Source organism: Platalea leucorodia (genome assembly GCF_965183815.1).
Source record: "Platalea leucorodia genome assembly, chromosome: 3".
NCBI classification, from domain to species: Eukaryota; Metazoa; Chordata; class Aves; order Pelecaniformes; family Threskiornithidae; genus Platalea; species Platalea leucorodia.
Window position 1 is genome coordinate 14,234,171 of NC_138825.1, and position 24,414 is coordinate 14,258,584.

Sequence of the window (24,414 nt, forward strand, 5' to 3'; positions counted from 1 at the left end):
AGCACGTCTCTGAAGACCAACATCCTGTCCTGACACTGCCTTGTGCAAAATCCCCCCTCCAACAGCGTCTGCTGAAGCAGCACATGGGTTTTTTTCTATCTTTGGTTTACAGCCATGGGATCGCGTTACTCCACGGCTGGCTAACAGCACTGTGCTCCCCACCTAGACACCAGTATACCACCTACAGGTCAGATCCTCTGGAAAACATGCCGCGCTGTCGAAGGCAGCAGTACAAGGTAGGCACAAATCTGTTTCAGTGGCGACACAAGGACAAGAGGTGACCCGATACCCCCAGCAGCGGGGTTCACTGGCCCCGCCGTGTCACCCTGCTTCTCCCCCCCAGACACAACCGCCGTGCCTCTTGGCTGCAGCACCGTGCGGCCAAGAAACAGGTCTGTTTGGGGAACAGACCCCCAGAAGCCCATCTCCGCCTCTCAGCTGACCGGAGTACTTCTGGGCATTTTCCCTGCGTGCCTAAAACGCCAAATAAAACAGTTGTTGAGGGCATTAAAACACTCTTGCCAGAGCCAGCCACAGTCCCTTCTCAGTTGTACAGGTGCCACATTGTCCTAAACATAAGCGGCATAAATGGCATCCTCCAGTTTTTGACCATTGCTGCTTAACTGAGCTGTATGAAATGCCGGTCATTTTTTATGTCTAGTAACCATAGAAACACACGGTCAGGGAAGTAAATTCCTGGAGCGGGACACGCTGTGGTCCTGGGTTATTGATTCCCTTTCCAGGGCTTCGAGTGCTAAAAAATCTCCTGTCCCATCCAGGAACGCACCTCACATTTTTTTCTTTTCCTCCCTTTAGTTTTGGCATGCTTCAGGTTTGAAGGATGCTGCTGGCGAAAGGGAGTGCTGGGGTAGTACAGGAGGAGGCTGGCAGAGACTGCTCCGTGCAGCACCCCAGAGAATAGCAAAAATAGGAACGGTGAAAGCAGTTTTGCTACAGGCTCCCCCCCCCCTTTTTTTTTAAGTGCGGGGTGAAACTGCTAATTTTTGCCTTATGCACTCGGGGGCTCTCAGCATGACCCTAAAACTGTCTGTGCCTGCCCGGGACAGGGGTGCTGGGGGACGGCCCAGGACCGCGGGGGTCACTGGTGTAAGGCGCTGGGCCGGGCAGAGGTCAGCCCCCGCCGCGGCCTCCCCCGGCCGGGGGCGGGGGGCTGCTCTGGCTCCGCCGCCCGGGCCCGCGGCCCTCAGCTGCGGGAAACCCCCCCGCACCCGCTGCGGCAGCCGCGGCGCCGAGACCCGGCGCAACTCGGTGCACGTAATGGCGGCGGGTGGGGCCCCGCCGGCGGCCCCGCCCCCGTGCGTCGCGTGGCCCCGCCCCCGGCCGCCATTGGCTGCGGAGCGGCCGCGTTTCCCGCGCGCGCGGCGCGGCGGCATGGCGGGGGAGCGGGCGGTGGGGCTGGTGCGGGAGCTGCACCGCGCCGGCGGCGGGCACCTACCGCCCTTCCGTGTGAGCGGGGCCGGCCGGGGCCGCGGGCGGCGGGACGGGGCCCGGCGGCGGCCCGCTCCCCCTGACCGTGTCCCGTGTTGCAGGCGGAGGGGCTGCGGCAGGCTCTGGAGGAGATGCGGGCGCTGTACGAGCGGAACCAGGCGGACGTGTGAGTGCCGCGTCCTGCGGTGCCCCCCCGCCGCCCCGCAGCTCTGTAACGCGGCTCCTCCTCCGCCAGGTCCGAAGCGAAGTCGGGACGGACGGACCTGATTTTCCTCATCCGCTTTCGGCACTGCTGCCTGCTCCGCAACCAGCGCTGCGTCCTGGCCTACCTGTGAGTGCGGGGGGGAGGCGGGGCGCTGCCGCGGCCCGGCGGGGGCGGCGAGCGCCGGTTCATCCCGCCGGCACAGGGGCGCAGCCCCCTAAAGACGGGGTCCCCAGGCGCTGGGACTCTCGAGGCGCAGGAGCAGGGCAGCTGCGGGGCGGCCTGCCTGTGCGCAGTGCCGGTACCGCCAGCACAAAGAGAAGGCCCTGCTTCCTCGTGCTCTTGAAAAGTTTTAATTACTGGATAGGCCGAAAACCACATCCTCTAAAGGAAAGCGGGTGGGATGACCCAAGTTTTTGCCCTCTGCTTTGAGGGCAGACTGGGGCACCGGTGTTGCCGGGGGATATTGCCAGCACTCACCTCAGCAAAGATGCTGGTTTCGCCCCTTGTTTCTTCCCCCAGGTACGACCGGTTGCTGCGGATCAGAGCGCTACGGTGGGAGTATGGCAGTGTCCTGCCAAACACCATCCAGTTTCACATGTCAGCTGAGGAAGTGAGTCAGCCTCATCTTAAACTCTTCCCCTCTTTCCCCTTATTCCTCCTGATCGATTATCTATTTAGTAGAGTCAAAATAGGGTAGACTTCTCTTCCCTTGCTATAAACTGACACTTATGTGCCTTTCTGCAAATACCGATTTGTTTATTCATTGTCTATGGGTACAATCTCAAATGGATACTGAGTGCAGGTGATGCTTGGCACTTTTAAGGATCAGGTGGTCTTCACTAGATCAGACTCGCAGCCAGCAGAACGAAGTCTTCACACGCTGCTCTCAAATGCCACCTCTAGACCAATGCACAGAGCTGCTAACGTTAGCAGCATGTGTCCTACCCTGACTCCAGATTGCTCTGCTGCTGGGGCAATTTTTCCCTTTAGAAGAGCTTGTGTTCACCTTTGGCTGGCGTGAATGTGCTTGGGAACAGTGTTCTGACAGCACAAATAAACTAGATCTCACTCATCAGGGACTCATCTTTCAGCATGAGCTGTTTGGCTTTGCCTGAGGGATTGCTGTTCATGTCCACAGGTGGAGTGGTTCAATCGGTACAAAAAGTCTCTGGCTACCTACATGAGGTCAGTAGGTGGAGAGGAGGGGCTGGACCTTACACAGGACATAAAACCTCCTAAAAGCCTCTACATCGAAGTAAGTGCAAGATTGGTGGTTTCTGTCTGTGAACAAACATTTTGCCCAACCATCTTTTTTTAGAGAATTTCACCCCCATCCCAAGTCAGAAGGTCATTGAGCAAAGCCTTTGAGGGCACCAAAGCTTCCACAAGCTTCTACATTTTACCATTTACACTCTGCCTGTCAGCGTTTTACTCCCTCTTCTACTGAGGGCTCAAAGTATGTGGAAAGACGGCATTTCTAGTCCACAGGGAACTGGTGTGGTGGGGTGAGTGGTCTGAATCCCAGTGAGAAGTTTTTGCAGCATTTTGCAGAAACTTAACCAACTCTCAGATCAACTAGAAACCTTGTTCCCATGTTAAGGATTGTTAACTAGTTTTCTTTGTTGTTATTTTAAATGGATAGATGAAACTATAAATCATTTTACACAATTGATATGACAAAGCAAGAGCATGTGAGAAATCAGAGTCAGTAGCTGAAGTGCTCTGCTCTGATGTTCTCTTCAAAAGAACACGTAGTGACAATCAACCTGCTCCTTAAGACAGTTTCACTGTTAACAGATTGGCGTTTTCTGGTATGTGTGTGGGGAGGTTCTCCTGGAAATGCTGCTGCTGTTCCCCAGACCCTGTCTGTTGTGCTGCTCTTCCTCTAGTCTATAGAGGGCTGGGCTGGGCTGCTCACTGGTGCTTCTTGCTCCAGGTAGAGGCAGGAAGAGTAGAGTCATCAGGCAGAGTCCAGAGACCATGGGATCAGTCCAGTTCTGCATTTCCAGATCTGCTCTATATTGAGGCTCCAGCAGGCGGGTAGTAATGTGTCCATACTTTCAGTTCTGGGGCACGTGTTGTCAGCAGTGCTGTCTAGCGTTTTCTGTGGGAGATCTGATGATCCGAGAGTTGCGTTTCCACTTTGCAGGTGCGGTGTTTAAGAGACTATGGAGAATTTGAGATTGATGATGGTACCACCGTCCTGTTGAAGAAGAATAGCCAGGTACCCGTGACAAGAGAGTGTAGTCTGTTCTCTTCCTTCCCTTTCACTCCCATGACATCCCCCTGCTTATCCCAGCTTCGCAGTATGCCACAGTTCCTGCACACACGGCTGCTTGCATGTGCTGCAAGCTGTCTGCATGGCCCAGGACTGCGGTCCAGCTCTGCCTGATCTGGTACCACAATGCAGTGGGCACAGAGCACAACAAACAGAGCTGGTTGTGTGCAGCGACAAATCCAGTCTGCCTGGGATTCAAGGAAAGTTTGTGTTTCTGTGCAGCACTTTTTACCCCGCTGGAAATGCGAGCAGTTAATCAGACAAGGAGTCCTCGAGCACATTCTGTCATAAACATGCAGGACAGGAGGGACAACCCTTGCTTGGTGGCCTGCCCACAACGGGGACTGAACTCTGGTGTGTGCAGGACTTCAAACACCTCAGCATTTCTGCAGTGGACACCCTGCCACTCCTCTTAACGGCCTTTGATACCTGACATGAAGATCAGCCCTCAGTTTATAAAGTATGCAAACCATGTTGGCCAGTTCTTCATGACCAAAGGGTGCATACTGGTAATGTAGTGATCCTGGGAATCTGGCATAGTGGGGGGTGGTGTTGGTGGGGGGGAGTGGGAAGGGGGTGTTATCCAAGCCCCACAGCTACAAGCAGGTTTTGTGAATGCATTTTTGTTTGGAGCAGTTCTTTGTTCACACTGTGCATATGGGAGTGAGAGGCCAATCAGCTGGGCTCCGGAAGCCCAGAGAACTCCATGGTTGCAAAATAAAGAATTGCTTCACCCTTCAGTTTAGTGTTTTTCAAGAGTTAATGTTGTGTTTCTTAAACACTCTGACCTGGCTCTCTGGCCCAACCCATCTTGACCCTGCAGGGCGATGCTCAACTGGTTATTTAGGTGTCTCAGTGGAGCTGCTCCTCCCAGTGTCAGATAAGGCTGCATGAGCTTCTTTCTAGGATTAGACATGAAGCCTTGTCTCCCAGCAGAGTCCTATAAATGTAGTTTCTTAAGGTGCTGAGTGAAAGCACTGCAGTCTGGGTCATGGGCCTGGCCAAGGTTTCTCCCAGCATGCTTGGGCTGTGCCACTGTCCCTCTATGAAGAGTCTCCTTCCCCAGAGCACTGGTCTGGCAGTGCCTAGGGACTATTTGGAGTAGGGGTGGGAAAGGGAGCAGAGGGTTTTAAGGATTCCAGTTAGCGTAAAACCAGAGCAAGGCTGAAGAGCTGCTCTCCCTGTCTGGTTTTCCTAATGGACCTGCTAGCTCTTGAGTAGTGGCTGAGAGAGAACACTTCCAAAAACATAAGCCCTAGGTAAGACTAGAGGTTTGCCTAGCCCCCATCTCTGACAGGAGCCAAAAAGCAAATACTTAGGGAAGAATACAGGAACAGGATAAATGCCCGGGGTGTTACTGCATTGCTCTCCCAGACCCAGCCAAGGAACCTCCCTGAGCTAGCCAACACCCTCTGTGGGGCTTCCCTCCCCACAGCAGCCCAGCTTCCCTCACGGCCCTTGTAATCAGGGCTGCCCCCAAGGCAAAGAAAGGAGACTCAGCTGTTGTCCACCAGGGCAGAAAAAGCAGGCCTAGACCAAGGAGGCCTCCTCAGTCACAGCCTCCAGCCATCACCTGGCACTGTCCAGGGCCAGGGAACCCCTCTGCCCTGGCAGGCTGGGATTTAAAGGCAGTGGCTGAGTTTTAGCTCACAGCCAATTTATCCCCTTTTGTTCTTGAACAACAGCTTGAGCTATTTTTAAGCCCTCTTCTTTGTATTGACTTTGTCCAGCCTCTGCTTTGTTACCCTGATCCAGACTTGTCTAGTCTCTCTGGTACAGTAGTCTCCACAGCCCCCAAAATCCTAGGAGTCCTTTCACAGCCAGTGGCAACCACAGCCCCCATGTAAATACCCTCTGCTCTGTACAGAGCAAGGCAGGGCACTGTGACAATGCATCCTCCATGCACAGGGTAACACCCTGGGCAGATCAATAAATTTGGTATTATTTGCTGATGTGAATGCTTGTCTTTGTGGCCTTTTAGACAACTTATTTTGGCAAGAGCAGTACTCACTGCCAGTGTGTGAAGGGCAACGAGGAAGGCAAGATGACGCAGTTCACTTACCATGTCTCCTGGTCTCCTTTGAAGAAGCGCAGTGCTGAGTAGGGGTCACCAACCCTGCCCCAAACCTTGGAGGCTCAAATTGCAAGAAGGCCCTTCGCTCAGCCCCTCTGTCCTGCTCACCACAGAGGCAACAATCCGGCAATAGGTTGGCTTGGATCCTAGGCTCAGGCTTTAGGAGGGCCAGAGTCTCCTAGAGCCCAAGAGGAGCTGTAGGGAATAAAAGTTCAGCAACAGTTGGGGGAGGCTACTGAAATACAGAGCAGACAGGAGATGGCAGGAGGTGCTGTAATATTGCAATCATTTTAATGCCACAACACAGCTTTCCTGCTCAGAGTGAGCCAGATGCAGGAACCTGCAAGCCCTCCTGCCCTGGCTTTCCAGCCATAACAGCATGGCTCCACCAGCAACCTTCCACAGAGAGGGAGCATCCGCAGCACCACCAAACGCACTGCCAGAGTAGAGGCAGCTCCTGTGGGATGGCTGCCCTGAGACAGACCTGACTTACAACAGCACACTGCCGCTGAGAAAGGCACCAAAGCTAGTGCTTTGAGTAGGAAAACTCAGCTATCCACAGGACCAATCTCCTTAAAGGACGCTGTCTGGTTTCTCCATTTTCTACTTTCTACCCAGGAAAATCCTGGCAAGACAAGGGAGGACAAAGCCGATTTCCCAACCCAGCCACACCTCCCCTTCCGCACCTGACAAACGCCAGCCAGGGGCAGGGCTGCTGCAGCAGGTGCCCCATCACCCACTCAGTGATGCTGGTGTGATTTTTCCAATGAGTTGCTTCAGAGCTGAGGTTTGCTCCTCCAACAGCTGGTTCTTCTCCTCAGTGCTCTTCTGCTTCAGCTCAGCTGCCTGCAGGGCCATTGCAAACCCCCTGTTCTCCTCACGGAGGTCTTCGATCAGCAGTTTGTTCCTGGAGAGTTGGGCCTACAGCAGGGACAGGAGGCTTAAGGTTCAGCATCCCCACGCAGGGGTCCCAGCCAGGCAGGGACATGCAGCACTAACCCGCCCTTGCACTCACCTGGGCGTCTTTGAGCTGAGCCGCCCTCTCTGCCAGCACAGCTTCGGCACTCCTCAGATTGTGCTCCAGCCCCTCTGCCTGCTCTGCAGCTGCCTGCAGCAGACGCTCATGTTCCTCCTGCAGCAGGCAACAAAGCCTAATGTCGGGTTGTCCCAGCACTCACCTGGCCCCTGGCAATCCTGGACCATGCATTTCCCCAGGGCGCCGCTCACAGACCTTCACGCTCCCTGAAGGAGAGTGTGGGGGGATCAGTGGAGGTGGTGCAGGATGCAAAGAGCAGTGGGACAAGTGTCTAGAGCAGTACAACCTTCCCTAGGTCAGCACCAACCAGTTTTAAGACGAGGCACAGATTTCCCAGCAATGTTTTCTATAAAAACAAGCCAATGGCCTCCTCTCTCTCAGCCACGTCCAGAAAAGCCCAGGGAGAGACATAGTTTCCTTGGACGCAGTTTTTGTGTCTGCTCATTTTAACTCCTTAGGTTATATTTTGCTCCATCTTTGCCCAGGTTAGTTCAATTGATTCACAGTGTCCTGAAACAAAGGACAAACTCACAAAAACCCAGTATCTTTTTGCCCAGTGCCCTAGAGATAAAACCACCCCACTCTGTGCAGGCTACATCTCCACGTAGAGGGCCCAAGCTTTCTTTCCCCAGCCTGAGCCAACATAGGGTGTCTCCCTGGTTAACTCCTCCTCCTCTACGCACAAGGTATCTGGTCTGGGGTACATGGATTAGAGTGGGGAGGGCTCCTGTTTGAGTGCAGGGCAGTGGCTGGGTTCATGAGGAATGAAAATTGCAGCTGAATTTGAAGATCGAGTGCATTTTCCACATGGGCTCTTGATACATAGCATCTTCTACCCAAACCTCTGGTGGCTTCAACCACAGCTGCTTTCCAGGCTGGCAGTGCTCCCTCCCTGGCACCCTTGACTGAGTTCCCACAATTCCCTGCTTACCTGGGTCCTGACCAGCTGCCTGCATGCCTGTTCAGCCTGCCGGTGGAGGTTTTCCTGGAGCTGCTGAGCCTTGCACTCTTCCTCTCTCAGGCTGGTTTGCAGCTGCTCAAACTGTTTCTTTGGCACCATGTTGTTCATCTGGGCCTTAGCCTGCTGCAACTGCAGAGCATGCCGAGTCTGGGCCAGGCTCAGGCTTGCTTTGGCTTCTAAGAGCTGTAACACCGAAAGGCCGATAGCTGGTTACAGCTTTGTGCCAGCAATGGGACAAGCCCAGGGTGTGCTGCAGGTGAGGGGAGAGGTTAGGAAGCACCCTCAGCCGCTGCCTCAGCTCTCACGCCAGCATGGCCACAGCAGAGCAGCAGGACCATGGGAGTGGTGCTTGCTGGACAGCCTACAAAGCCAGGGATAGAGAGCACTGAGAGCTGCAGGGGGAGAAACAGGGACCCCTTGCTGAGAGATGCTCCTCTTGCTGAGCAGCAAGGAGCAGGAGTTGCTGGAGGGATCCTCTGGGAGGGAGTTCTAGCACCAAGGGCTGCAATGGCAGGAGGCAGAGGGGTCTGTGCACCTGGGTTTGTTCTTAGATACATCCCAGGCAAGCCTGGCTTCAGTCCTTGCCTGTACATGTCCTCTGCTTCCTGCCACCAACGAAGGGCAGACCTCGTACTGGGAAGCAGGTCTGGTCCAGCTTTGCCCTAGGGCTACCTAGGGGTGGCTGGCATGAGCAAGCTGTAACTCTGGAAAGCCAGTCCCTGAGCCTGACCCCAGGGTGGAAAGCAGGAGAGGGATATTAACACACTTGGTTTCTCACATCGGCTTTCCTCTATCCTAGTGGTCTTTGTTCCCCTGCTCTGATCACCTCGTTGCCCTCCCCTCAGACATGGCCTGCCTAGCCCCTGTCATCCCTGCCCAGCCCCTACCCGATCCTGCCACTCTTCTAGCTCCGTTGTCAGCTGAGCCATGGGGAACCACAGCTCCTAGCACTCCTGTGTGAGCCACCTCCACTCAGCCTCCATCTCCTCTGCTCAGCCAGCCTGCACAGGACAAGGACAGAGGGGACACCGCAGGGGCAGCTGTAAGCAAGGACCTGTCCCAAGCTCCACCTGAACTGGCTTCAGACATATCTGAGGGGGAGGGCGAGTCCTTTGTCCCCCATAAAGAGGAATAGGACAGTCTTTTCTGCCTGGGGAAGGTGTCCAATACAGCCCCGAGCAGGGCAATACCAACATCACAAGGAGCATTCAGCAGCCTGCCACCCTGCCACCAACTGAATGACACCCACCTTCTCCTGTGAGGCCTTGAGCTGCTGTCGCAGCAGCTCCGTCTCCATCCGACATGCTGCATGCTGCTGGTGGTGCTCCAGCCTTGCGGCCGTATCTGCTCCTTGCAGCCACTCAGCCTCCACAAGCCTCTGACTCCACAGCTGGACAGCGCCAGGGCCAGCACCATGGCCAGCCTTGTGCTCAGTGACTTCAAGGCCCAGCTGACGCATCTTGACATTCAGGTGGGAGACTTCCCCCTTGCTCTTCTCACTCTGGAAAAGGTTGAGAAAAAAAAATAATTCATGCACAGAGGCTTGGGGTGGGAAGAGAGGCAATACAGACTTAACCTGTCCCACGCTGTCCCCACTGGGCTCCCACCCAGGAACACCGCTGCTGCTGCAGGGCCTTGTGGGCACTCAGGACAAGCGCCCTCATTTCCCAGCCTGACCAAAGCCCAGCAGCCGAGTTCAAGCACAGCATTCCCGGGTAAGAAAACCCGCACAGGTGATAGCCCTGGAAGAGGTCACTAGGGAAAGTGGGGGGGGAGACTGTACAGATGTGTAACAGAAATATTAAGATTGCTAAGAAAACAGTATGAATGGAAACGTGTCCATGTGCACATGTGAAAGTACGAGAGGAAAGAGCAGAGTAAGGACTACAAGAGCAGCCTGCATCGACACTAAAGGGAACCATCCCCCAGACGTTGCTCTTAGGACACCGTCCCCAGCAGTAATGCTGAGCAAGGTGCAGTTTCTGGCCCGTGCTCTGACCAGACCACAGCACAGATAACATGTGTCAGCCTGCATCTAACAGCAGGGCGGCAACACACCTCACATCCCATTCCTCTGCTAGCCTCCCAGAAAAATGGGCAACCAACACAGCTTTACTCCAAAGGAGGAAAAGCAGACAATGAGCTTTGTGGCTGAAGGTTAATGGAACCTGAAGCCAGCAAGGGCAGCAAAGGCCACCCTGCTGCGGCTGATGGCCCTGAAGAGTACAAAAGACATGTCCAAAAAACAGGTTGTGGTTCCCAGTCATGAGGAATCCCAGGAACAGGGTGAGGAACTAAGAGCCCGCAACCCTCGTGCATGTTGCACACAAGCAATCCTGGCCAGACCTTGTGTACATGCATATCCCAGGGCTCGTGAGCATGTGGGTTTGAGACTGGGTGTCAGAAAAATCTCTGGGAGGAAGAATGCAAGTAGCTAAAGTCAATCTCATTAGAGATTTTGTAGTAACACCTTCCTTTCTGTAAGACCTTCACTGGCTTTTGTCACACAAATTTTCCCTACCTGACAAGCTATAAAATGAAGCTGGTTCTTCAAAGCAAGACTGGGTTTGAATGTTCGAAACAAACATTCCTGTTCTCCTCTATAAGCACAGGCAGCTTTTGTCCTCCTAAATCCTTCAGCAAAGAGCCTGTCAGTTAACATTAATGGCTTCTTACCGATGCTGTTAATTCTGCCATTTCAGCCAGCTCCTCCACCTTCTCTCTGCCCAACTCGCTCACGCGTTTCCTGTCGGGGAGAGGGATATGATCAGCTTCAGGCCAGAGAGCAGCAAACCACAGCCCCCCAAGGAAGGGCCCTGTTTTGGGGAGCCACACATCTGGTTTTGGCCTGCAACAGGAAGCAAAGCCAGGCCAAAACAGATATGGTCCTGAATTGATTCAGGAGTGGGTCAGGTGTCTCTGTCCCAACAGGTGACTCTTCCCAGCCCAGGGCAGACAGCTAGGGACATCCAAAGTCCTGCAACATTGTCAGAGACCTAAAAATCAGGGGATAAAGAACAGTGGGAGAGCCAGCTTAGCAGACTCTTGGGACCATCTGCACCAGAAACCTGGCTCTCCTTGGATTTATGGCTCAGTGGGTGACCCCAGCACCTGTCGCAAGCTTCCTAAGGCAGCAGCAGGCCAAAAGGTTTGTGTAGCAAAGAAGCCCATCCTTTCCTCCCTCAGCAGATCCATCCCCACAGCCTTCCCCAAACCTGGCTCCAGACCCTGTGCTCTGGCCTGCCCAAGCCTTTGGCTGGGCAAGCCCATCCCAGCACTGGTGGGTTTTGCGTGGAGCGAAGGGTGTGAGAGTGCTGGCTTGCTCAGAAATGAGAAAACAAAAGGCAGGTTGAGCCAGCTGAAATCTGGTAAATGCACCTGAGTAGCTGTTCCTTTTACAAGCATTAGCTATCCACCCATTTGCCAGCGTCCCACAGCTGGCTCCTATCTTACTCATCGTGTTCACTGCCCTTCTCCTTTGCTAGCCTCAGCTCTTGCTGGAGTCTCCCAAGTTGACTTTTCAGCAAGCTGTTCTCCTCCAGCAGCCGGCACAGCTCTCCTCTGCAGGGAGAGACAGCAGAGTGAGAAAACCATGCAAAAGCCCAGTTTGCTCTTGGCATCCTACGCTGGCTCCCTGCTCTATTCCCATTTGGTTTGCAAGGACAGCAAGAACTAAAGAAATCTGAGAAACAACCATCCAATAACTCACACAAAACATGGGGACAATCAAGAGACATTGGTAGAGAAGGAGTAGGTCTTCAAGGGAAGGGAAATAAAGGGGAATAAGGACAAATAGCATCAGACCCTGAACTTGTGTGGCTTCCAGCTGGCTGAAATTATTTTCCAGGCCTGCCAAGGAGTGGAAACAAAGTGATTTGGCTTATCAAGACACACTGAGACTTCATTAAAGGGTAACCATGTGGTGAGCCCAATCCCTCAACTGCAGTAGAGCCATGTCTGGAGAAGTCAGCTTCCTTGTGAGGCCTCTGTGATTTTACAGTGACACAACAGCTATGACCCCAAATCCAAGGCTGCCTCTCTGCCTCATTATCCTTCCACTCCTACTGGTACTCCCAGTCTCCCATGAGGCCGTGAATACTAGCACTTGTGGGAAGGAAGCTTAGTCCTGTATTAAACAGACAGTCCTATCCAATAGCTACTGCTAAACCCCAGGTCCACACAGGACCCAAATTCCTCAGGGGAGGGTGCAGGAGAATGGACTGTCCATCCTGCCAGGGAGGACAGCATTGCAGTTTATGGCACTGCATGTGGGAGGCAGAGTAGCTGAGGGGGGAAGTTCTTCCTCTCTTCTCCAAGCAAGCAAGCAAGCAAGAGGACTAACGCATGGGCTGCGTGGCGTTTGCTCCCCCTGCTTGGCAGGATGCTCCTCACAGCAGCAGCTTTCTGAGTCAGTTTTACATCAGGATTCACATGCTGTGCTTCCTGTGGCATCTCCAACACCCACGTACAGCTGTACAAAGCAGAGGAGATGAGTGCGTGGTCAGCCACAGCCACGTGAGCACATCCCAGCTCTCTGACCACACTCCCACAGTTAGTAAAAGACATGCGGGGAACAGCAAGACGGAACATAGCTGCTGTTATAGAGTGTCAAGAAAGAACACAGCTCTTAGAATGTCAAGAGAGAACGTAGCTGCTGTTAGAGTGTCTTGGACCATCATGTACTTAAGCAGTCTTGTGTTTCACAAGGCATCTGCTTTTTTGCAGCAGCAGCAGCACTGTGTTAGTTCTGCAAACTGCCTTTGTGCTCAAACCTGCCACCCTCTTGAGCTCTGGGTTCATTTTCCAGCCCGTGCACAACATTTTTAGCTGCATCAGCTCCAGTTTCACCCTGTTCCTTTCCCTCCACAGCTCCATTTTGAACAGCCTGAATGTCACGTTTCCTCCTATGCTGCTGTGCCACCCTCTTCCAGGGCTTTTTTTCCCCCTCTTCTTGCCCTCCAGATCAAGTCTGTCTATGTCCTGACATGCTGCTGTGTCTGCTGTGTGAAGGCAAACCATTTAACTTTACTCACTCTGCCTCCTTCCCAGGCACATCCCCTTGTCCATCAAGGTTTCATTTCTCCTTGACAAATGCTTTCAGCTTTGGCTCCAGCTTCTAGATTGAGCAGGCCATTCGCTGCAACAGACGTCTGCACTGATCCATCCATCACACAATTTTTCATTTCTTCTCTGTTCCTTCGGTGCTGAGGTTGCAACAGGAGATTTTGGTCTACCTGCTCACCTGAGTCTTGGGGACCTGCTCCTTTCCCCCCAGAGGGCAGCTCTCCAGACACCCTGTCCCTTCCCACACCAGAGCCCTCAGCCCCATGATCTTGGCATTATTCCCATTTCATCCTGGTGCTTTTTTTATCTTTTTCTTCTCAACAGTCAGTATCTCACACATCTTGACTTGTTCTTCATTAACCTTCTCTTCCAACTTTAGCTGCCTCTTCCACAGAGAGACCATGTCCTTTTCCTTCCACTTCCACTGCTGCCTCTCCTGGGCACACTGCTCTTGAAAGTCTCCCCTTGGAGCCTTTATCATTGGGAAATCACCTCCTCTCACACCCATGTTGCTGCAACAAAGCCTTACAGCTCTCCTCACGCTGGCATTCACTCCATGACAGCTCTTAATTCTGCATCTTTCTTAAAGATAAAAACCATCTTGCTGACCTGGATTTGGTAACACAGCTTGAAAAGCTCAGCCAGCCTCAGAACATACTTTTGCTGGAGAGGCAATGCAAAGTTTTCTTTAGGTTGCAAAGTTAATGCAATTACTTAAACATTACAGAAAGTTCCCACACCATTTTGCACTTCTCAAAGACTCATCCATCAGATGTTTTCCAACAACTCTGAAAGCTCCCCACTGCAGCCAGTCCCTCTACCATTCACCAGAGATGGCACTAACACAGCTCAAATGCCTTGTATTCCTGTTATTTGGGTTTGTGCCCCTGGTCTGCCACAGACTTCAGCCAAGTCACCTCCTTTCTCCCACACCGACCCTGTATCTCAGCTCCTCAGCCCCAAAACAGCGATAATGACCTAGCAAAATCCTCCACTTGTGTATTGCCAAACGGGACTCTGCTCCTGACAAGTGGCAGCGAAGGGAGGCACAGCAGGGAAGAGGCAGAAGGAAAGCCTGGGGGCAGTGGTGGGGTGTGCTGGGAAGCAGGAGGGGGCAGGCATGGACAGGCAACAGTTTCCTGTCCAATTCCTCTCCCGTCTCCTCTGCAAGGCCATTCCGGCCCCCGGGGAAGTTGCAGAACTGGCACCACAAGCACAGGAAGGGAGGATGAACAGCCATTTGGTGACAACCTTACTCTCCCAGAAGCCAGTCTGTTTTGGCTATATAGAGAAATTTAAGCCATTTTTTGCTGCTTTTAAGACAGCAGGTTGTGATGATCTAGCAAGTAGAGGCAGGTTTGCTGAAGGACTAAGAAAAAGAGAGATAATAAGAAAACACTGATGAAAGCTCCCTTATTTCTCTCACTGTTTTGAGATACAGTCTTTGCTGGGCACTGCCTCTGACACAAGCTTGTAGAACATGTGGGGAAATGCAAAGTCTTGAAATAAAAGCACTCATGTAAGGGGAGTTTAGACATCTCACTTCTAACAGCTGCAGCCCTGTAATATTGCCCAGATTTTCTTCCAAATTAAAGCAGCTCTCCAGCCCCGTGAGAAATCACCCCAACCTACTCTGGTACGAGCAAGGGATGCACCCCTAGTCCCCCACTTAGCCCCAGAAAGAGAATGGTGCCAGACCTCAGGCTCTCTCTGTTCCTGCGCTGCATCCTCAGCTCTTCTCCCTCCTGGTCCAGCTGCTGCCCTGGATGGTAAATGTCTTCAGTGTGCTGCTGTCCCACCCTGGCCTGCTCCATCTCAAACCTCTCCTCCAGCTCCAGGTGCTGCACACATTTTTGCTCTTTCAGGCTATCAATTACAGCCCAGTACTTTGCAACTGTTTCTTCCAGGTCTCTTTTCTGGTCTTCCATCTTGCACATCTCAGCCTTGAAGCTTTCCTCACTGTCCTTCCTCGATCTCTCAATCTTTTTCCTCATTAACTTGATTTCTTCCTCGTAATAATTTATCTGTTGGGAGGAGACAGGATTTGGGTATTAGCACCATGCTCCCAAGAACTCCCCTTTCTTCCAATAGCTCTGACTCAGATAGATCTATTGGTCTGGTCCCTACTGAACTTAGGGCAATAACAAGTCTCACACAGCAGCCCCTAACAAGCAGATATCAGTGGGTGCCAGCTCTTCTCAGCAAGCAGCACAGGTCTCCCCTTTCTACTTGTTTGCGAGGGACCCTAGAGAGGAGAAGAGAGAGACCAGGGCATCATCCGCCACTGCTCCTCATATCCTTCCTCCACCCCACAGAGTGGTCCCTTGTCCAAGACGTGGTGGTGAGTAGCTGCTGCTCCCCATGGCTCCCCTGTAAACGCTAGAAACTCCAGGATTTGATGACAACAAAGGCAGGACTGTGAAGCAGGCAGAAGATCTGCAAGCAGCTTTGTGCTCCTTGAACCATTCGTCACCTGTGTGGCAGTTTAGGATTTACTCTTGCAGCGCTGCAACGGAAACCCAGCAAGCATCCCTGACCTCTCAGTTCAGCAGCAAAAGGAGAAGTAAAGGTGGAAACTGAGGCCTCTCACATGAGCACTCACTGCTGTCTAAAGGGAGGGCTGGGCTCACGCTGTCACCTTAGGGCAAGCAGGTTAAAAGTGTGCTGCAAGCCCAGGGAGACAGGGCTCTGATACCCCCCTACACCCTCAGGAGACACCTGGCTGCTTCTCTTCTTGGTCCTGTCACTGGTTTTACTGCGACAGCAACACTGAGTAGAGTTGATCTCTGGTTCCCCATAAGAAGCAAGACCCACACAAACATTTTGCAAGGTGACAGAGATTTCCACAAAGCCTTCCCCAGCCAGTGAGGGCTCCAAACCTTCCTCGCAGCTACGATGGGCTGGGGAAGCACATGCAATAACCCCAGCAGAGAGACGAGGTACCACCCTCCTCTCCAGCCTGAACTCTCCAGCAACCATTCTGCAGCAGACGCCCCATCAGCCATGCTGTAGCAGGGTGCTTAGCAAGCAGTTGTGCCAAGAGGTCAGGACATCTTCCCCCGCCCTCCTCACCTTGGTTTCCAGATGCACCTTCAGGTCCCGCAGCTGCTCTTGGAGCTGTTCCATTGAGAGTGACGTCTCTGTGCACGCAGAAGTGGGAACCAGAGGGCTGGGAGAGTGGCACAGTGGCAGAGAGAAGCCCTGTGAGGACAGCCCTACAAGATAGCACAGGCCTGGCTGTCCTGATCAGGATGGCTGCAGTTTCATTGAGTCAAGTCCATACAACCCCAAAAGATGGAGAACCCCCATCTATCTGGCAACGAGTCCCAGGGCTGCATCATCCCTCTGGGCCAGAAGTTTTTTCCTAATCCACAACCTGAACCTCCCAACCCACAGTCTGGGGCTACTTCCTCTTTATTATATTGTGTTTCCTCAACATCCTCAACAGTGAAAATCTGCCTGTTGACTCCCAGCTGCCTAGTCCACAGGTCACCATCACCAGCTCTCGAGTTGGAAGAGCCTCCTTCCCTCCATCTCCCTCCTCCTCAGTACCATCACCCCCTTCTTCCCTCCCATGGCTGCCCAGTGCCAGAACTGGCAGCAGCAGCTCAAGCACAACAAGCCGCCCCACACTCCCATGAAAACTCCAATCCAGAGGGAACCTTGTTCTTGCTGAGAAGATGGAGAGGCACCGAACCCTCCTGCATTTTACCTCCTGCTGGCAGCCCTCTCTCAGCTCTGCTCTCCTGTAGCTGGAGACGCAGCCTTTCCAGCTCCCTCCGCAGCACTCCATTCTGGTCCCACAGCACCTGAAGCAGAGACTGGTCATGATATGGCTATGAAGCTCCCCAGGGCTGTGGGGGGCCAAGCACCCACAGGTCCCAGCAGCCATTTATACTCAGGGTCTCTTGCAGCACGAAGAGCAGAGCCCCCTCACCACCACAGTCAGAGAATAAAGCAGGGGGATTTTCTTCTGTCTCAAACAGGCAGAGACGAGAGATTTTGGAAGAGCCAGAGAAGAACTACAAGCCCAGATTACTGCGACCATTATTTCAAGAACCATCATTAGACACTGTAAAGCACGAAGAGCCACAAGCAACTGCCCCCACATGCAAAAGCACACAATACCAGGGGCTTCTGCAGACACCTCGGAGGGTTGGACCTCTTGAGACCCCTCCTGACCTAAATAAAACCATTACTATTGACCAACACACAAGAAACACCATGATCTCAGTACGATCCCTCACACAGCCCAGAGGTTTGCGTTTACATCCTCAAGACGCTCTTGTGAGCAACTGGGCTAGCCAACAAGCACTACTGTACACAGACAAAGCAACAGCAGGATTTCCAGTGAAGCAAGTCCCACAGGGCTCTGGAAGGGAACATTTCTAGGTTGCAGACAGAATAAAGTGAGGCGAGAAGGTGCTGATCCCATGGGAAGCAGAGCATGAGGCAGGTCCTGCTGCCTGCTTATCACAGAGACACCCTCAGAGGCCAGAACAGGAGTTTATCCCATCTCAGTGCCAACATTAGCCTGCAGCAAGGAGTCCCATGGCTGAACACCACACTATAAGCCACCACACCAGTGCAACAAGCCACTTTCATGAGGGTGTCTGGAGCTGGGCATCTGCTTGTTTCACTTCACACCCTCCATCCCATACTGGAAGCAACAGCGTACAAGGCATCCTGCCTCCCTCTGTACTGTACACTTTGAGCAGACATCAAATTATATCCCATATGCTGCCACCCAAGAAACTGATGGGCTGCAAGAGACTATGAACTAGGATACTTCCAAAGATCCCAATTAATAAATATTATTGAGCAGATCTAGACAAATGCAAACCCAGTTTGTTTAATCCCCATTCTAAATAAGAGAGCAGAGGAGGAGGAGGGGGCTGACAGCATTCAACAAGGGTAAAGGATAAACTCAAGTGGGTGCCTTTACAGGGGCAGATGAAGCCTGAAGGCTGAACCTCTCTATCCATCAGCATTCTCATAGGCAACGCTGGGGCGGCTCAATGGGAGGAAAAATTGCAGTACCAAGCATCTTCAACCCTCTGGTGCCACCTGGAGCAATGCTGCGCTGGATAGTGCTCCAGCATGTTTGCCTTTAATTAACAGCTTCAAGAGGGGCTGTCTCCTGCATCCGTGAAACGCCTTTATGAAAATGCAGATTTCAGCCCCTGATGGGGGGATCTGGTAAGTCACCGCCTCTACTCAGTGGTATTCCGCAGTGATACATAGCACTTGGAAGCAAATGGGCAATGCAATAAGCACAGGAAGCACTCAGAAGCCAAGGCACAGAGCACCCAGCAACTCACAACATGCAATATATATAAGTCACTTAAAATTGAGAGAAGGGCAACGGAGGCTGTGCTCATGTCCCCGAGAGCCCAAAGCTCTGGGCAGGAGCACAGCACCCTGCAGGAGGTACAACACATACAGCACCAATGCCTGGACCACACACACACCAGGTACCTGGACAGGCTCACCTTGACTCTCTAGCAGAGTCCCGCAGCAACAAGTTTTGTCGAGGTTGTTAAAGTGGGGCAAGAAGGAGGAAGGAAAAAACAAAAAGATAGAAGAATTTGGCTGGTAACATGCTTTCCAAAGAAGGAGAACAGCTTTCTCCTTGTGTTCAAGAAGAAATGCAACAGAACCCAATGTGTTCTGTCCTTATACACAGACCTACATGGTTCCCAAACAAAATGGTCTGTGGCTACAGGGTGGCAGGAAGGGAGGAATTTGCAACCCACCCCTACTCCCCCTGCCAGTATCCCAGCAAGGGAACCAGCCCATGGAGGGCTGCAGGAGCAAGGAGACAGGCTGCCTTACTGAGGGCACAGCTGTGTCCTGCCTCCTGCCAAAGGACTGAGCAAGGCAAGAGGGATCCCCCCTCTGCACTCTGATCAGGGCTGACTCCCTCCTCTCCCCCAGGCCAAAGTGCCCAACACATGTGCCAATGAGAGCTGTATTTTCATGACAGCATGGCTGGAGAGCTGCCCACCCGTACCTGGCACTGCCGCTCGTACTCCAGGACAATCTCTGCAAAGCACTCGCTCTGGTTCGGGAGCTCTGGGCTGTGGGGCTCCACCTGGCCCAGCTGCACAAGCACAGGGAAACACTTCTCATCAAGGAAATTATCACCTCTCCAAATGGAGAGGCAAAAGCTCTACTAAATCACTGGAGTAATGGTGCTACACCCATAGATTCAATGGAAGGGTTCCTATTGACACCTGTGGGATGGGTCAGATGCAGAAAGAGGAGGAAAAACATTTTTCTTCATGTGTGAGAGACACCAAACCACAGGCAGGCTAGCTTTACCAAACTGGCTAACAAGACCACAGACTCATTTCTTTCCCCAGATCCTTTTTACCAGGTGCCTCACTGGAGTGGAAGACACTAAAACTAACCCTTTACTTCAATACTTGTGAAAAAGAAAGCTTTTCTTTTCTGGAAACCAAACTCTAAAGTTCCCACTTGAAGACTGCAGATTTGTAAAATTTTCTACAATTGCAAACTTTCCTCCACCTTTCTTTTCAAACTTCAAAAGGTCTAAATCAAAAGCCAATATTTTTTCTTTCCAGGTTGTCATTAACATGCAGGAGAGTTCGAAGAGCGGGAGACCATAACAACTGACCCAAAATACACAAGATTTCATACAAAAGGGTCAACCTTTTGACGAGTTCCTGAAAAGTTCTTATTTAACCACAACAGAGAAAGAAAGGCTACCTTGTCCTTCACAACGCAGTTGAGTTCTTTCTGCAGCTCCAACACCAGCTTCTCGGAGGCCGCCAGTTTCTCAGCCATCTCCGTGACTTTGTTTTGCAGCTGCGTGTTCTCCTGCAGACAAAAGGGAGAAGATTCTCTTGATGTTGTGGGTCCTCACATCGCAAGACAGGTTCATCGGCCACGGGCCTTCAGCATGAAGCTGTAAAACAACTGGCACATCAGCATGCTGAACACAGCATAGCTCACAGGAGACCCTGCTTTGGACAGCATGCTGCTGATAGACACCATGTGGGCTGGGGTTTGGCTCATCTCTCCAAAGGACAGACGTAGGACTGGGTTTTTCAGAATAAGAGCTAGACAGCCCCACAGGCTCATCTCGGCCTCTGTTTCACAAAACTACGGTTTCCCTTCACAGCCAACAAAGGCAGCAAGTCCTGAGCTATCTCCATCTCTACTTCTACACTGAACAGCCCTGGGAAAATCCCAGGCATGCAGACACCATCGTCTCTGCTTTTGGCATGGTCCCTGGCACAATTTTAGCTGCAGCCACTAGGTGTTCAGGTGTTACCAAGGGCCAAACCATTCGCAACAGACAACGTGGAGGTTTAATAATGTCATGGCAAGGGAACAAGCTCTGTATTTAACTAAATAGTATGGATGTGGCTGATGATTTTTCTGCATAAAACTCCTGTCCTTCCCAGCAAGAGCAACACAAACCATCCCTCCTTGTTACCACCTCTGCTTTGCCTCCTCTGAAGAAGTGAAGATGTTTCACCCAGGGCAGTTTTACTTACCTTCATCATGCAGTTCAGTCTCCCTTGCAGGCTGGCCTCTTTGCCCTGGAGGAACTGTGTATCAGCCTTCAGCTTCGCTTGGTCATTCATTGCTTGCTGCAAAAGCAGCTCTTTTGCCTCTATTTCTGCCTGAACGTCCCTAGGGAAAAAAAGCAACATGGTTGGGGCACCCAGAGCATGTTCTCAGATGGCCACGAGGTCCAGACACCCCCTCTCACCATGCACAAAGCAGGAGAGGAGAGCTTGACTGGAGGGATGCTGGGACTGTAGCAGGGGGGAGGTGTCTTCAGGGACTTCTCTGCCACTGAGACAATGGCAAAACAAGTGGGAGATTCATAAAGGGAGACTGGGACGGGAGGGAGACGCTGTGGGCACCCATAGGAAAACCATTTTCCCTCCCAACCAAAAGAACCTCTCCTACTTGAGCTTGCTCTGGGTGTGCTCGAGAGTGATGTACTGCTCGTCCAACTCCCTGCCAAGCTGCAGGCAGCGTCTCTCCACTTCCTGCACGTCCAGCCTCGCCTTGTCCCTCTCCCTGGCGATCTGCCTCACCTGGATCCTGCAGGCACAGCGAGCAGTGCATTACGAGACATCTCATGCACCCCACAGAAGGGCCCTTCTCACAGGGAGCAGCACACTTACCTGAGGCACTGCAGTTTGTATCCGTAGGAGGTGATGGCTCCATGCTGAAGCCCGCCCCTGGGGACCATGAGTGTGCTGTCCAAAGCTGCAGGCAGCTCTGCCAGGCTCACCTGCTCTTCTGTGCTGCTACACAGCCTCTGCAAGGACAGCACAGACTGAAGTCACTTTCTCCCTCTTCTAACAGTGCTAATAGAACTTCTGTTGTTACACCATCTGACCACCCTCCAGTCTTTCAGAGATCCGCCCCCATCTCACAGATAGGCTTAGACCACATCCACCCCAGATTCTCCCCAGCCCTGGGGTGGCCAAACCCTGCCAGCCCATCATGAACCTGACTGCAAGTGCTTCTTCCACCCTGGATGGCTGCTTGCTGAAAGACCTCACGGCTCACTTCACCCACCACCACCGGACAAGGCAGCACCAGAGACCTTGAGGATCTCCTCTAGGTTCTCCCAGGGCTCAGATGGCAATGACAAGTTCAGGCTTGGCAAATCTAGTGCTGTTGCCGATGCTGAAGAAGAGATGTGGGCCCACGCAGCTTGGCCAGAAGGACGGACTGCTTCCCTGTGCACTCTCCTTTGACACTGAGGAAAAAAGCAACGGAGATAAGTCACTGGGGCAAAATTGGCAGAGAAAAACTGATGGCTTTGGATACTGAAAGGAAACTCCAGGGATCCCATCAATATTGGAGAACGTTCTAAAAACAACCCCAAGCTGCCAGGAGGGAGATGTCCTGAGCTGACCTTAAGGCAGCCACAAGGACTGGGATGACAGGCACAGACCATGCACTTTGGTCTCCCTACTAACCCATGAAAACTCAGTATCCACAGAAAGACCAACATGGAAAGTTATACAGCATGAGAGGGTTTTGTGAAAACTGTCATATGGGGACCGCCAGCCAACATTTTGTTTGATCTAGAAGCTAAAATTGGGTTGAGATGAGCTTCAAAGGTAAATGAGATTCAACCAAGCTGAACCAAAAAGCAGAACCCAGAAAGCTGATACAGAACTGGTAACACCTCCAAGAGCACCAATTTCATACCAGGTTTGGAGGAAGCCTGTCCTCAGAGAACTGTTACCTCAAAGTCTTAAGCCAAAAGAACCTGAAACAATTCTTCTTTTTCTTTTTCTTTTTTTTTGAGGGAGCTGTTTTGCTCAGAATCCTGGATGGAGCTGTCACGGTAATCAGCTATTCATTTCTACCTTAGTGCATTAAAGGGCAGTTACTTCAAAAGCATTTGCAAATGCCTTGCCAGTCCTTGGAATGAAAAGCACTAAGGAGAAAGAAGTATTTTACATCAGACAAATAAAATGTGGATGAAGCTTGCTCCGTGCACTAAAAAGGGGACAACCTGAGTCACAAGAGGTGCAGAGATGTCAGTGCTTCTGAAGCCAATGAATTGGGGTGACCTTTCCCCTCCGCTAGGATATGCATCCTTCTCCCTCCCGTAAAAAGATGAGGCTCGACAGCCCTCTGTTGTTCTGTATTACCATCCCACTCCACCTGCACAGGGTTTGCTCCTACGTAGGCAGCTCCCAAGGAAGCCTTTCACTCACCATGCAGTGGGTGAAGACCAGACCATATCCAAAAACTGACTGACAAGTGGAAAACTCTCCCCAAGTCACCACTCTCAGACGCCCAACTAATGTCTATTAAATCACCCCCTTGTGAAACAAAGCATCTTGGCCTGAATTGTTCTCAGTACAACCCATTCTTTAGCCTCCTTTTTTGTGGGGAAACAGATGGAGAAACCTTTCTGAGTGTGACGGCTGGATTTTTGTCTGGATTCCCTGCAGGACGTTGTAGAAATATGAAACACAACTGAACTGTCCTGTGTAGGGAACTGGCAATGACTTTATGGTTCCTTATCCAAAGTTAATGGAAATCAACTCCAAGGAGCTGCAGATCAAGGCCATCAACAGGATCCTTTTTACAAAGAAATCTTTCTGCCTTTCAGCTTACCCCATGAACTGCTGACAGTCTTGGCTGCTTGAGAGACATTGGCGTACCTTGGAAAAAGGTAGTCATGTGGCTGAACAAGCCAAACTGCAACTCCTCAAAGTTCACCCTTCCATCTCCATCCTTGTCCAGTTCAGTGAATAAATTTGAGATCCTAAAAAATGAGTACAAGAGAAGAGAAACTCACCAGCTGCAGGAACACAGCTCAAGGCATCCAAACAGCTTCTTAAAATAAATCCCATCTTTTTTACAGTACAAATGGAACACAATTAAAAAACTCTTTTTCAAAATTAACACTCCACGCACACACAAAGAAACAAACTCCTCTCCACAAAGCTTGAAATGTGAGCCCCAGCAGTGCATGCAGACAGGTATAAAAACCACTTGAATCCTGCTTCACTTTTAGGAGAGAAGGGGACTAAGGCCCCATGCCTACTCTGGGACCCTGAAGAGATACAGTCACCCTGTAATTTAATTTTGGAAATGGCAGGCTATTTGCAGAGACACACAGCAAAAGGACAAAATACAACGGGAACAAGCCGCAACAAGGGAAACCTCAACTGGCCATAAGGAAAAAATTCTTCCTCCTGAGTGCATTGCAGCCCTGGGACAGGCTCAGAGAAGCTGTGGGGTCTCCATCCTGGGAGATACTCAATCCTAGACTGGACAAGCCCTGAGCAACTTGGCCTAGCTTGAAAGTCAGCCCTGCTGTGAGGAGGACTAGCCCAGATGCCTCCAGAGTTCCCTTCTCACCTAACCCTGCCTCCGCCAGACACTACAGACAGGCTCCTCTCCATGGGAAGCCATCTGTGTCCCCAGGGAAACGCAGCCGTGCTGGGGTACACCAGCTCAGGACCAGTGCCTGCAGTCTAGGGGAGGCAAAGCTTACTTTTGACAGTCACTTCCTTTGGCTCTACAGATTCACTGCCCAGAACTCACTGCCCATCCTTCTCTCAACAAGCCAGCTCCCAGCTTTTCCCTGCTCACCTCCTTCCTCAGCTCCTTCAGCTAAATGCTGGCTGAGGAAAGCTTCGCCTCCTATGCCTACCTCCTCTGGGAGGGCCCGGACTTGAGCGTCAGCCATGTCCCAGGAAGGGCTGGGCACCTGCTGGGAGCTGCAGGCTAGGTCAGGCTTCCAGATGAAAACACAGAACGCATCAGCCATCCTAAAAACAGCCTCGCCACAACTATTTGTGAAAGAATACTGTAAGGACCAAGC

The 24,414-nt window shown here is 52.0% G+C and overlaps 2 protein-coding genes across 2 annotated transcripts; one reads left to right on the top strand and one right to left on the bottom strand.

Moving 5' to 3' along the window:
• Window positions 1–1,392: 1,392 nt before the first annotated feature.
• On the top strand, window positions 1,393–4,462 carry GINS1 (GINS complex subunit 1; the record flags this gene model as incomplete). Its single annotated transcript, XM_082306174.1, has 7 exons — window positions 1,393–1,467; window positions 1,551–1,615; window positions 1,685–1,780; window positions 2,174–2,264; window positions 2,793–2,909; window positions 3,804–3,878; window positions 4,155–4,462. The coding sequence occupies 7 exons, from the start codon at window positions 1,393–1,395 to the stop codon at window positions 4,221–4,223; spliced, it is 588 nt and encodes a 195-aa protein (XP_082162300.1). The 3' UTR covers window positions 4,224–4,462.
• Window positions 3,696–21,622, bottom strand: NINL (ninein like). The gene is made up of 15 exons (XM_082306173.1): window positions 21,567–21,622; window positions 21,236–21,372; window positions 21,015–21,152; window positions 20,594–20,732; window positions 19,800–19,910; window positions 16,780–16,876; window positions 16,140–16,282; window positions 14,766–15,091; window positions 10,680–10,749; window positions 9,253–9,504; window positions 7,974–8,186; window positions 7,022–7,138; window positions 6,693–6,927; window positions 5,995–6,201; window positions 3,696–3,857 (listed from the first exon to the last, which is right to left on the bottom strand). The coding sequence occupies exons 2-13, from the start codon at window positions 21,301–21,303 to the stop codon at window positions 6,739–6,741; spliced, it is 1,863 nt and encodes a 620-aa protein (XP_082162299.1). The 5' UTR covers window positions 21,304–21,372; window positions 21,567–21,622; the 3' UTR covers window positions 3,696–3,857; window positions 5,995–6,201; window positions 6,693–6,738.
• Window positions 21,623–24,414: the final 2,792 nt, after the last annotated feature.